Source organism: Ovis canadensis, chromosome 12, assembly GCF_042477335.2.
Source record: "Ovis canadensis isolate MfBH-ARS-UI-01 breed Bighorn chromosome 12, ARS-UI_OviCan_v2, whole genome shotgun sequence".
Taxonomy (NCBI): Eukaryota; Metazoa; Chordata; class Mammalia; order Artiodactyla; family Bovidae; genus Ovis; species Ovis canadensis.
In genome coordinates, this window is record NC_091256.1 from 64,532,576 (window position 1) to 64,545,967 (window position 13,392).

Consider the following 13,392-nt stretch of genomic DNA (forward strand, 5'->3'; position numbering starts at 1 on the left):
TTATTACCACCTTTTCTTAGGCGGTCAAGCCCTACCCACCTGAGGTCAGGTTCCCAGGTAGGCTGGCAGGAGCAAGGTATAACTGTTCCCCTTTCCTGGCTCCAGTCTCCAGGGCAAAGAAATCAGGAGCCAGGCAAAACCTGATTAACATTTTGTGACCAGAGTGAGCAAAACTAATCCCAAAGTTCCACTTTTCTTCCCATTCCTCCACTTGACCTTAACTTCCCTGCTTTGGCAGAGCCCTGGGTAAAAGGTCCAGTTATATTTCTTCCCCATGGATGTACCTCCTATGACCATTTATAATTCACTCTCAGTCAAGTCAAGAGGCAGATGTTTATATAATGTGTAATCTTTTCTGGAGATGTACTCAGGGGTGATCCAACCTTGATGGAGATTCCCAATCACAAATCTGACTCACTGTTATACTCAATCATCTGTTTTATTTTAAAACATGTCTACACTGCATTGAGCACAACACAGATGTGACCAGGAAATCCATAGCCCTGTCCCAGCAGGTGATGGGTCCAGTGTATGACTTGGGGTTGACTATTATTTTTCACAGTAAGAAAAAAAAAGAGAATAAGAAAGAGGAAATTAACATTATTCCCAACTCCTGTTCAGAAATCTGAGTGATGAAATGGAAGGGTATTTAAGAGATTCATAAAGCATTTCCAAAGCCCGTTTTCTCTATCAGTTGATGTTCAAATATTGAACCTGGGATATTGGACTAGCTGGACTTGAGTGACACAAGGGCATACCGTTTAAAATTACATCCACCCATTACTGCAAAAGGTAGGGGAACAGGCCAGGCTTTCTGACTGATGGTCTACTTTTTCCTGTTTTATGAACCTGATGAATTCAGAGGCTATCAGAAATGTATAACCACAGCTGTGACACAGCTCAGCGTAAAATCTTTTTGTGTAGGGGAGTGGCCTATGGGAAGTGTCCTGAGCTGCATGGTGCCAATACAGAATTGTCAATCATGACCCCACTGAAATATGTGGGATCTTGTGAAAATCAGAAACAGCTTCCATTTTAAGATAAAGTCTCTAAATCCAGTTGCTTTTTAAAAATTAGCATTCCCATTTCTTTCCTCGGAAGCAGAAAGTAAATGCTAGGAAGCTGACAGGTTTTTGTTTGTCACAAGCACACACAGGGTTTGGGGACCACTGCGGCTCTCAGTTCCTGGAACACCGGAGCCTCTGGCATCACTGGGCCTCCACAGCCTTTTTTGCACCCAGGGCTGAGGTCCTCATATTGCAGAATAAAGATGCCAATATGGAGGACTTGGGTGATGGGGAAGTGAGAAGGCCACCCCGTCAGGTCTGGATCTCTATCATCTGAGCAAAATGGAAGCAAAAAATTTATACTTGTATACAAACAAACCTTTGACTCATCAAGTCTTCGATGGAGAAGACAGCAGAGTACACCGAGACCCTTGGTGTGAGAAACAAAATGCCTTCCCCAAAGTAAGACTTCTATTTACGATCTAAAATAGATGTCTTTGAAATGCTTTATCTGGACCAGTGAAAGCCAGTTGCTAATTACATATTATACAAGTATAAATTTTCTACTTCACTATCCATACCAAATCAGGCTCTAAAAACGGACCCCACTGGACCAGAATGTGTATGTTTAACAGATCAGAAACTGCAAAGGACTTATGCCACTAACCGACATAGCTCTACTCCCAAGGACGCCATTGGTATAAATATTTTCAGATTCTTTCGCATCTTAACAATAACAGAGGAGAGTCAAAACAAAGGCTAATTACAAAGACAAAAACAAAGACAATTACAGCTTCTGACATTCACTGAATGATTGTGTTGGCCATAAAGTTTGTTCAGATTTTTCTGTAAGATCTTACGGTAAAAACCTTAACGAACTTTTTGGCCAACTTAATCTATTGTCTGTTTAGTTACAAATCAGGTTTAACACAGCTTTGCTCCATTTTCTATGCATTTTGCCTTTCAAATCACACACAAAATTTATATTATAACTTTTTTTTTCAAAAGACAAAGGCTTATAGGAGCACGTCTTATGAATACTCTTTCCTTAGGTTTTAGCGAGTGGAGGGATCACCATGGATTTTGAGTGTGGTGGTGAAGCAATTCCACGGGTCATCTTCTCCATGTGCTCAGGGACGAGGGTCGGGGGGATGTCGGAAACTCTTTTTTAAAATGTATTGCAGGACAGCACAATTCTTTAGCACTTTAGGGCCTGTGAAGACAAAGAGAAAGGTGACTGTCACTTCATTTACTGGCATTGTGACTACTAACCTGGTGAGTCATTGTTCTGATGGTCCTTTTTCTACATCTTCCAGTCCTGGGTCCTGGGGCTCTTCTCTCCCTGTTCATCCCTCTTCCAGGCCTGATTCTCAGGATAAAATTCAGGCCTGACCTAGGGTCAGGTTCCCGGGCATTTCCAGACCCATAAATCTGCAACTGTATTTCGGCTTGTGTCCCGTGACCACCCCCTCCCCCAGTCATATAACATTCATCCTCTCCCCATTTAATCATATATTATCTCCCCAACAGAAATAAGAAAATGTTTTCCTCTGGCTATGAATTTGAAATGCTCTGAATTCCTAGGAAATTTTAATGGAGAAATAACTCCTTTCCTTGGGTGCATGAATGCCTGTGGGTCAGGAGTGGAGGGAGGGGCCCCAGCACCAGTGGAACTCCTCATCGGAATAGGGTCCTTGCTCTGCCACTAATGTTCTTCTGAGAACCACCTGCCTCTGACGACTGGTAGTAGGGTGATTGGGTATCATTAAAACTTGGTTTGGGTTTTCCTTCAAGTTCACTGAGTCGGAAAATTAAGAGGTCAAATTGGGTCAGATTGAATGGAAATCAATCAATAGCTGAAGAGCCATCTGGGGTGCTCTCTTGGAAACCTACAAGGGGATGCTTCAGATGCAGTGCTTAGGGAGGTTGGTGGCTTCTGCACATGATCTTTATTTAGAGTGTGTGTTAGTTCAAAGGTTGGAAACCAGTCCCTTCATTTACCTATCACAAGAGCCTAAGGTTTATACTTACGAGTATCGTCCCGACATTTTCCGAACAATCACAGAGATGATTCCACCAATGACTGCGATGCCTAGTAAGACCCCAACAATGATTCCAACCAGGGTCCCCACTGAAAAGCCACCTGAATGAGACAGAAAAAAAAAAGCATAGTCCCCAGTTGAACAATACAGCAGCAATAAGCAATGTCATAGGCCTACTGTAGATAACAAATTATGCTCTATGTTTGTCTTCTATCTATCTAGTAGGAGGTGACTTAGAAGGGGAGAAAAGCTGGGGTTAATCTAATCACAGAAAGATTTCTGGATCTCAAGATATATCAAGCAGCATATCACTCTGACTAAGTGGCTTCACTGTTAATTACTGGGTAGCTTTTGTGTACACAGGGCTATTAAATTAGCCCCTATTTCCATTCTTAGGAACCATAAATTGTGATATGACACCATTCTCCACAGCTGTTGTGAAGACTCACTTGTGATTTGCTTATTTTCAAATACAGGCAATTCCCTTTTCTCTCTTAAGAGATTTGAAACATTTTCAAAAGGTTTTCTGCTCCCAGATGATTACAATCCAGGAAAGAATGTTAATTCATCACAAAGATTAAAGTTCAAAGAAACCTTCTTAAAAACTCCTGTAAGAAAGTTTTGATAACAAAATCAACCCACCTTTCTGAGTGCTTTTTGGTTTTTCTCCATCTGTTTTCCCTATAAAGAGAGAGTTGCAATGATATAGAATTATTAGGAGTTAGTAACTATAATTTAACAATTGGCAGAAGATGGATTTACTCTAAGTGAAAGGTAGTAAAACACAAGCAAAGAGGATAATTTCTTAAGTAAATTGGATCAGGGGACTTTTAAGCAGGCTCTGATGTGATCCTGTCTTTAAAACTATTATTTATTGAATTTATGAATGCTTCTTCACACCTATGAGTCCATAGTTTTTCGGTAAACGTTACTTTTTTCACCACCCACTGTAGAGAGCAGAATCAAGGTAACTCACCCAGAGAGATCTTAAATAAATGGCCAAAGATTTCAGAAGTTAGGGTAACAAAAGAATCCAAGGCTGTTGATTTTTGGTGCAAAGTCAAGATTATGAAAAACTCACCCATTGGGAGGAGGTTTATTTTGAAGAAACATCATTTTGAGAGCAAAATGTTTTGGAAGTTGTGGTCAAGACTGTGATATCACCCATCTTGTGATATCAATTTCCTTTTCTCTCATAGAAAATCCAGATCTTACAGGGCACTTAAGCTTAATGAGACTATACCCTTTGTATTTTCAGTTCATTCAGTTTAGTTGCTGTCATGTCTGACTCTTTGTGACCCCATGGACTGCAGCACACCAGACTTCCCTGTCCATCACCAACTCCCGGAGCTTGCGCAAACTTGTGTCCATTGAGTTGGTGATGCCATCCAACCATCTCATTCTCTGTTGTCCCTTTCTCCTCCTAGCTTCAATCTTTCCCAGCATCAGGGTCTTTTCTAATAAGTCACTTCTTCCCATCAGGTGGTCAAAGTATTGGGGTTTCAGCTTCAGCATCAGTCCTTCCACTGAGTATTCAGGACTGATTTCCTTTAGGATTGACAGGTTTGATCTCCTTTTAGTCCGAGGGACTCTCAAGAGTCTTCTCTGACACCACAGCTCAAAAGCATCAATTCTTTGGTGCTCAGCTTTCTTTATACTCCAACTCTCACATCCATACATGACTACTGGAAAAACCATAGCTATGACTAGACAGATTTTTGTTGGCAAAGTAATATCTCTGCTTTTTAGTATGATATTTAGGTTGGTCATAGCTTTTCTTCCAAGGAGTAAGTATCTTTTAATTTCATGGCTGCAGTCATCATTTGCAGTGATTTGGGAGCCCCCCAAAAATAGAGTCGGAGAAGGTGATGGCACCCCACTCCAGGACTCTTGCCGGGAAAATCCCATGGGCCGAGGAGCCTGGTGGGCTGCAGTCCATGGGGTCGAGAAGAGTCGGACACGACTAAGTGATTTCACTTTCACTTTTCACTTTCATGCATTGGAGAAGGAAATGGCAGCCCACTCCAGTGTTCTTGCCTGGAAAATCCCAGGGACGGGGGAGCCTGGTGGGCTGCCATCTCTGGGGTCGCACAGAATCGGACACAACTGAAGCGACTTAGCAGCAGCAGCAGCAGCAAAAATAAACTCTCTCATTATTTCCGTTTGTTTCCCCATCTATTTGCCATGAAATGATGGGACCAGATGCCATGATCTTAGTGTTCTGAATGTTGAGTTTTAAGCCAACTTTTTCACCCTCTTCTTTCACTTTCATCAAGAGGCTGTTTAGTTCTTTTCCACTTTCTGCCATAAGGGTGGTGACATCTGCATATGTGAGGTTATTGGTATTTCTCCCGGCAGTCTTAATTCCAGCTTGCGCTTCATCCAGCCTGGCATTTCTCATGATGTACTTTGCATATAACTTTAATAAGCAGGGTGACAATATACAGCCTTGATGTACTCCTTTCCCTATTTGGAACCAGTCTGTTGTTTCATGTCCAGTTCTAACTGTTGCTTCTTGACCTGCATACAGATATTCAGGTGGTAGGTAGGGTGGTCTGGTATTCCCATCTCTAAGAGTTTTCCGCAGTTTGTTGTAATCCACACAGTCAAAGGCTTTGGCGTAGTCAATAAAGCAGAAGTAGATGTTTTTCTGGAATTCCCTTTGTATTTATGGCGCTATTATTATAGGATTTCTATCTGCAGCTAACTCTAATTTAGTGGTTCAAATGTGAATATTATTTACCTAGCATGTGGATATAAGTTGCTTAACTATGAATACCTCTCTGGAAGTAAGAAATAACAATTTTTTCTTTAGATAATTTTTACACAATTCTATTAAAAAATAAAAGGCCTTTTGTTTCTCCCATCAACTTCTTGGTATACTGAGCCCTTCACTCTTCTGGGTGGTAGTTGTTTATGAAGAAAAAGTCAAGAGGCCTTAATTTAATGAGACAACAGAGAGATGTGATTTAATCAGGCTCAGCTCTAGAATCTTAGCTCATGATTTGAAAAATATCAGATATCCAATACTCTCCTAATCAAAAGTGGAACCAGCCAACCATCAACTATAAGACAGTTACTTTTTCTAATGGTTGATTTGGGAAGAAAAGAAGTTATCCACTCTGTATCAGGTCCATCTTCAAAAAAAAAAGACATCCTTTCAAGGTGGCCCCAGAGTTGTCATTGTTCAATAGCTAAGTTGTGTCTGATTCTTTAAGACCCCATGGACTGCAGCCTGCCAGTCTCCTCTGTCCTCCACTATCTCCAGGAATTTGCTCAAACTAATGTCCACTGAGTCAAGTGATGCCATCCAATCATCTCATCCTCTGTCGTCCCCTTCTCCTCCTGCCCTCAATCTTTCCTAGCATCATGATCTGTACCAAAGAGTCAACTGTTTGCATCAGGTGGTCAAAATACTGAAGCTTCAGCAATAGTCCTTCCAATGAATATTCAGGGTTGATATCCTTTAGGATTGACTAGTTTGATCTCTGTGCAGTCCAAGGGACTCTCAAAGTCTTCTCTAACACCACAGTTTGAAAGCATCAGTTCTTCAGTTCTCAGCCCTCTTTGTGGTCCAACTCTAACATCCATACATGACTACTAGAAAGACCATAACTTTCACTACATGGACGTTTTTTGGCAAAGTGATGTCTCTGCTCTTTAATGTAATGTCTAGGTTTGTTATAGCTTTCCTTCCAAGTAGCAAGTGTCTTTTAACTTCATGGCCCCAGAGAACAGGTCCTTGAACCCATCTCTTCCTGCATGAGCTGACCCCATGGCTCTAGAACATTTACATGGAACTCAAGCTAATCATGCCAACTCACATAAAAAAACAGCTGGGAGACTTCTGGGTTTGAGGCCTGCCCAGAAGAAAGGTGTCATCCTATCAACTCCCTAAATGTTATACCTGGCTGACAACTACCAGTAGAGACAGGTCAAACATTTGCTTTTCATGTCTTAACATGGTGGCTCATGACACAACATACTGGGCTCATAACACAACATTACCACCATCATGACACCATTTTCCAGAAAATATATTACCAAAATAAAGTTTGTGGATGATTCATCACTAAATTAAAGTTTACTAGCCTTATACTCCCTAAGCCTCTTCCCAATTACACCGACTGTGATCACTCGAATGTATCATGCACATGAATATCATCAAACTTGGGCATTTGATGGTAAAGGCATTTGCAGTCCTAATAAAATTACCTCTTAAAAAGTCAAGTATTCATAATTACATTTTAACTCACATGTGAAAATTTCTTGGAACATTGATGCATGAAGTAGGAATGTGTCATAAGTCACAGTATTTGTGACAGGGTGGGGAAGAGGACAGACAAGAAAGTAATCATGAGTATTTTCCAGGAAATTGAGACATTTTCTTTTTAAGGAATAGGAGAAATATTCTGGTATGATATTAAAAAAAAAACACTCAACTTGGAATGCTCCATTTTCGGCTTGCCATGAATAAGCTGTCAGCTCTTATTACAAATGATCAATGCTTCTCCAAAATTTTGAAATGTTTCCAATGATTAATTATATTGATTCTTTCCTTGTTTAACCCTATTTAGTTTGCTCTGGTGTTTAATGCCAACCATTTCTTTAGTATCTTAGAGTAACCCATAGGCATCATTTTCTAAGCATATGATGAAACTTTTCTATCTTTGTAGTAGAATATGCATAATATAAACATTACTATCTTCACCAGTTTAAAGTATACTCTGATGGTATCATGTACACTCACCTGGTGTGCAACCATCAGCCCCATCCATCTCCATAACTCTTCACCTTGCAAAACTGATACTCTCTACCCATCTCCATTCCCTCCCCTCCCCAACCCCTGGCAACCACCATTCCGCTTTCTATGATTTGACTACTCTATGTACCTCATCTAAGTGGAATCACAGAGTATTTGTCTTTTGGTGACTGGTTTATTCCATTTAGTCCTCAAGGTTCATCCATGTTATAGCATGTGTGAGAATTTTCTTCCTTTTAAAGGCTAAATAATATTCCATTGCATGTATATGACACATTTTGTTTACCCAATCATCTTTTCATGGACAGTTGGGTTGCTTCCATATTTCAACTATGGTGTATAATGCTGCTGTGACCATAGGTATACAAATACAAAGCATTTAAAAAATCTGCAAAAGTGCTTTAGAATTTTAAAAACAGGTTGGTGATTGGGAATTGTATATCAAACAATAAGGACTAACTTTCTAGGTGTTCAGCTGTGCAGCTGGCTTTAGGAATCATGGGTTCAGGAGAGGTCCTTATGTTTACTTTCATTTAAAGATGAAAACACCTAACTAGGTACATATGATAGGAAATTGCTCAGGTTAGCAAGCATTCATTGCAGTTACTAGAAGATTAGTCCCTTTTCTCTTCCACCCTTATCTACTACAAAATAAGGCATATTTAAAAAATAGCCCAAACACCTGAATTTCTTTCAAGAAAGCTCTGGAAATAGGAAGCTCTTCCTCTTACTAGGTTGTAATGGCAATCGTCTTTCCTCACAATCATTAGTGATGGTCTAAACCTCATAATAGTGATGCAGACTCAAAGCTGTCCTTCAGGATTTCTCCCCAAGGTGCGCCTCCATTCACATTGCTGCATATACCAGCTGTAAAGTATAACCCCAAAGCCTGGTAAGACAGGCTTAGAATAGATTCTTGCATCATGTGTACAGATATGAACTCAAGGTACAGTAAGATGGTAAATGTTAGCAATGTTATTGCTGTTTAGTCACTAAGTTGTGTCCAACTCTTTGTGACCCCATGGACTCCAGCACACCAGGCTCCTTGGTCTTCCACTATCTCCTGGAGTTTGCTCAAATTCATGTCCGTTGAGTTGGTGATCCTATCGAACCATATCATCCTCTCCTGCTCCCTTCTTCTTTTGCTTCAATCTTTCCCAGCATCAGGGTCTCTTCCAATGAGTTAGCTCCCTGCATCAGGTATTGGGAACTTCAGTTTCAGCATCAATCTTTCCAATGAATACTCAGGTTTTATTTAGTGTTGAGTGGCATGATCTCCTTGCAGTCCAAGGGAGTCTTCTCAAGGACCACAGTTCAAAAGCATCAATTCTTTGGCATTCAGCCTTCTTTATGGTCTAACTCTCATATCCATACATGACTACTGGAAAAACCATAGCTTTGACTATACAGGCTTTTGTTTAATGTGCTATCTAGGTTTGGCATAACTTTCTTTCCAAGGAGCAAGTGTCTTTTAATTTCACTGCAGTCACCATTCATAGTGATTTTGGAGCCTAAGAAAATAAAATCTGTTATTGCTTCCACTTTTCCCCCTTCTATTTGCCAGGAACTGATGGGACTGGATACCATGATTGTAGTTTTTTGAATGTTGAGTTTCAATGTTAGGACAGAATCTACTAAGATATACATAGGTTGGCTAACTGTTACCCTCTTGCGTGTCAACACAAAGTTTTTTTGTGTAGCATTATATCAGCTTAGGGTCAGCAATATCACACTAGTAGCTATCTCACTTACTTTTGTGGGGGCATTATCACTGGGTGTCATTTGAAGTAGAGAGCAGAATTCAACAACCCAATAAATATGAACTCTGAACCTACCACACAAAGCTTGGTTCAAAATTAGTGCTTACATTCCAACACATGCCATATTGATGATTATATTTGTCCCTGGATTTTGGGGAATGCATTGATGGTGCAAAAGAAGATCAACCCGTACTGGGGTGACTGTTTTTCTTACCCTGGGAGTGACTAGTCGCTGGTACGTGGGTATGGACTGTGCTCTTGGCAGGTGTGCTCTTGGCAGGTGTGCTTTTGGCTGTTGTGCTTTCGGCAGTTGGTAGATCTTCTCCGTGACTGTGTGTTACATTCTCTGTTCCTGTTGGCATCTATTGGAGATATAAAAGGCAAAACAGAAATAAGACTTAATACTGTAAAATATATACTCTATCTTATGTCAGAAATGGACTTAAAGTAGCTTAAATATATAAGCTATATGATGACATAAATTTAAAGTGGAAACAAGATAACAAGCACAAGAAACTAGAGTGGAGACAGGAATAAAATCAGGACAGGAATAAAATCATGTCAGAAATAAATCCCAAATGTTGAGCATGCTGACTTCCTGAGGTGTAACTTTTTAGAAAATACTGGGTCACTAGTCATTAATCCTTTTCCTCCCTTGAACTTGAAGGGTACTTTTTTTCCTGTAACGTTTATTCAGCACATATTATGTTGTATTATTTTTAATGCCCTTTCTCCCCCAGAGCTTACCATTTGCTATGCCCTCTAAATACCTCTGCATTAACACCACAAAAAATCCCTAAGAAATAAGTTCTATTCTTTTTTTTTTTTTTTTTTTTAGTTATTTTTGGCTGCTTTGGGTCTTTCTTGCTGGGTGTGGGCTTCTCTAGTTGTGACTCGAGGGCTCCAGAGTGTGCAAGCTCAGTAGTTGCAGCACATGGGCTTAGCTGCCCCACAGCATGTGGGATCTTAGTTCCACAACCAGGGATTGAACCCATATCCCTGCACTGGAAAGCAGATTCTTAACCATTGGACCACCAGGGAAGTTTCAAGAAGTAAATTCTATTATTAGCCCTATAATATGAACAAGGCTTAGAGAGATGAGATAATATGCCCAAGCTCACATAGTCAACAAGCAACAGAATAAGAATTGGAAATGGTTCTGTTCGACTCTAAAGTTCATGTCAATATAGCATTCAACAAGCTAATGAGTACAGGCAAAAAAACAAACAAACATAGATCAGTGGAATTATATCAAGCTTAAAAACTTTGTGCATCAAAGGACACAATCAACAGAATGAAAAGGTGACCTATGGAATGGGAGAAAATACTCACAAATCATATTGTCTGATAAAAGTATACAGAACTCCTATAAATCAATAACAAAAAAAATCTAATAACTTGATTTTAAAAATGGGAAAAAAGACTTGAGTAAATCAATCTCCAAATATGGTACACAACTGCCAACAAACATGCAAAAGATACTCAATCGCACTACTTATCAAGAAAAACAAATCAAAAGCACAATGAGATTATCACCTCATACCAGTTAGGATGGCTACTATCAAAAGAACAGAAAATAAATTGGAACCATTGTGCACTGTTGATGGGGTCGTAGAATGGTTGCAACGCTAGGGAAAACAGAATGGATGTCCTCAGAAAAATTGAAAATAGAACTAGCATATGATCCAGCAATGCTACTTCTGAGTATAAACCCAAAAGAATTAAAAGCAGGGTTTGGAAGCTATTTGCACGTCCATGTTCATAGCAGCATTATTCACAATAGCCAAGAGCTGGAAGCAATCCGAATGCATGAAGAAAATGTAATATTTACTTACATACAGTGGAATATTATTCAACCTCCAAAGGGAAAATATTCTTACACATGCTACAACATGGATTAACACTGGGGGCATTATGCTCAAGTATACTGAAATAAGCCAGTCTCAAAATATCCTTGCATGTGATCACATGCCTATGAAGCAACTTCCTCTCTTCCTGCTACACTCACCGGAGTTGCCAAGGATTCTTTACTGGCAGCTGGGGTTGTCATGTAATCTTCCACACCCAGGGTCGTCTGCTCATTTTTCACACCTGTAGTCACATCATCTTCTGGGCGGACCGTGCTGGCTGAAAAGGGGAGACTGAGTCAGACCTCCAGGTGAAATCATATGGGCAGGCCTAACTGGTCAGCTACAATCAGATTTTTTGTTTTTCATTTCTTTTGGGTATTTTGTCCTTTTTAGGGAGTTTTCATTCTGGCTTAACACAAACCATTCTACATATATAGAACAGCCTGGTCATCTCCATTGTAAAAGAAAGGAAGATGGGACTCCAAAAAGGTGAAGCAGCCAGACCCTCCCTGGTTCCCACTGAGGCTTGCTGGACTCTGTGTGTGTGTGTGTGTGTGTGTGTGTGTGTGCTGGACTCTGTGTGTGTGTGTGTGTGTGTGTGTGTATGTGTGTACACCTTGACTTTTCTTTCAATAATGAACCTGGGTGTGTGTGTGTGTGTGTGTGTGTGTGTTTACACCTTGACTTTTCTTTCAATAATGAACCTGATTCTTTCTGGTGCCATTTCATATAAAGAATTAATGCATTTAGGTTAATAGAATTTCATACAGACCCAGAAAAATTCTCAATTAGAGTCTGGAAAGATTTCTGAATATACTGATTAGTAGGCTCTCTGTTATAAAGAGTGAAGTAAGTTGGAAAGAGGAAAATAAATATCATATATTAATGCATATACATGGAATCCAGAAAAACGGTACTAATGAACCTATTTGTAGGGCAACAGTAAAGACACAGACATAGAGAACAAACCTGTGGACGCGGTGAGGGAAGGAGAGGACGGGGCGAATTGAAGAGAGCAGCATTAACATATATATATTACCATGCAAGTGTCAAACTGTTGGCCACTCAGTGTCCAGCTCTGACACGCCATCGACTAGCCTGTCAGGCTCCTCTGTCCGTGGAATTCTCCAAGCAATACTGGAGTGGGTTGCCATTCCCTTCCCCAGGGGATCTTCCCAACCCGGGGCTCAAACCCAGGTCTCCTGCATTGCAGGCATGGTCTTTACCGTCTGAATCACCCGGGAAGCCCCATCCATTACCATATGTATTAATAAAATAGATACCCAGTGGAAATTTGCCGTATGCCTCAGGGAGCTCAACTCAGTGCTCTGTGATAACCCAGAGAGGTAGGATGGGGTGGTAGTTGAAAGGAAGGTTCAAGTGCAAAGGGACATATGTATACCTATGGCTGATTGATTTTGATGTGTGGCAGAAACCAATACAACACTGTAAAGCAATTATCCTCCAATTAAAAATAAATACATTAAAAAAAAGAAGTAAAATAAAGCTAGATAATAAACTTAAAAAAAAAAAAAGTTGATTAGCAGGCTCTATCCCAAACCTACTAAATCAGAATGTCCAAAGGCAGGTGTTCCTTCTTGTTAAAACCGACCTCGTGCTCCATTTGATTTTGAGACTGCTGTCTGCTTGAATGATTAAGCCCACTGGCTCTAACTACAGACCTCATACAGATAGACATAGAGGTTGACATAGAGCTCAACCTCTTCTTTTACAGTTGGGATCATCATCTACAAGGGAGGATCGGTAATATACTTATAAGAGTGCTGAGATAACTAACAGAACTTTTAGTGCACCCAGAGCTAAACTAAAGAGAGACCTCACAGCCCCTGGCCATGGCTCTTCGGCATCACCACGGGACGAATGGCCCTGTTGTGCCATTGAAAAAGGTTTCCAGACGAGCAGGGAGTAGGTGGGGTGGGACCGCAAGTTGATTTCCAGGACGCAGGGGGG

At 40.4% G+C, this 13,392-nt stretch overlaps 1 protein-coding gene across 1 annotated transcript in view; it reads right to left on the reverse strand.

Annotated features, from left to right (window-relative positions):
* Positions 1-420: 420 nt before the first annotated feature.
* Positions 421-13,392, reverse strand: part of PDPN (podoplanin) — a 35,459-nt gene continuing 22,487 nt past the window's right edge. Inside the window, exons 2-6 of the mRNA XM_069546042.1 lie at positions 11,580-11,698; positions 9,786-9,933; positions 3,692-3,730; positions 3,039-3,150; positions 421-2,220 (exon numbers count right to left, since the gene is read on the reverse strand). Of these exons, the coding sequence (XP_069402143.1) occupies positions 2,214-2,220; positions 3,039-3,150; positions 3,692-3,730; positions 9,786-9,933; positions 11,580-11,698 (425 nt within the window). The 3' untranslated portion in view covers positions 421-2,213. The remainder of the gene's footprint in view (positions 2,221-3,038; positions 3,151-3,691; positions 3,731-9,785; positions 9,934-11,579; positions 11,699-13,392) is intronic.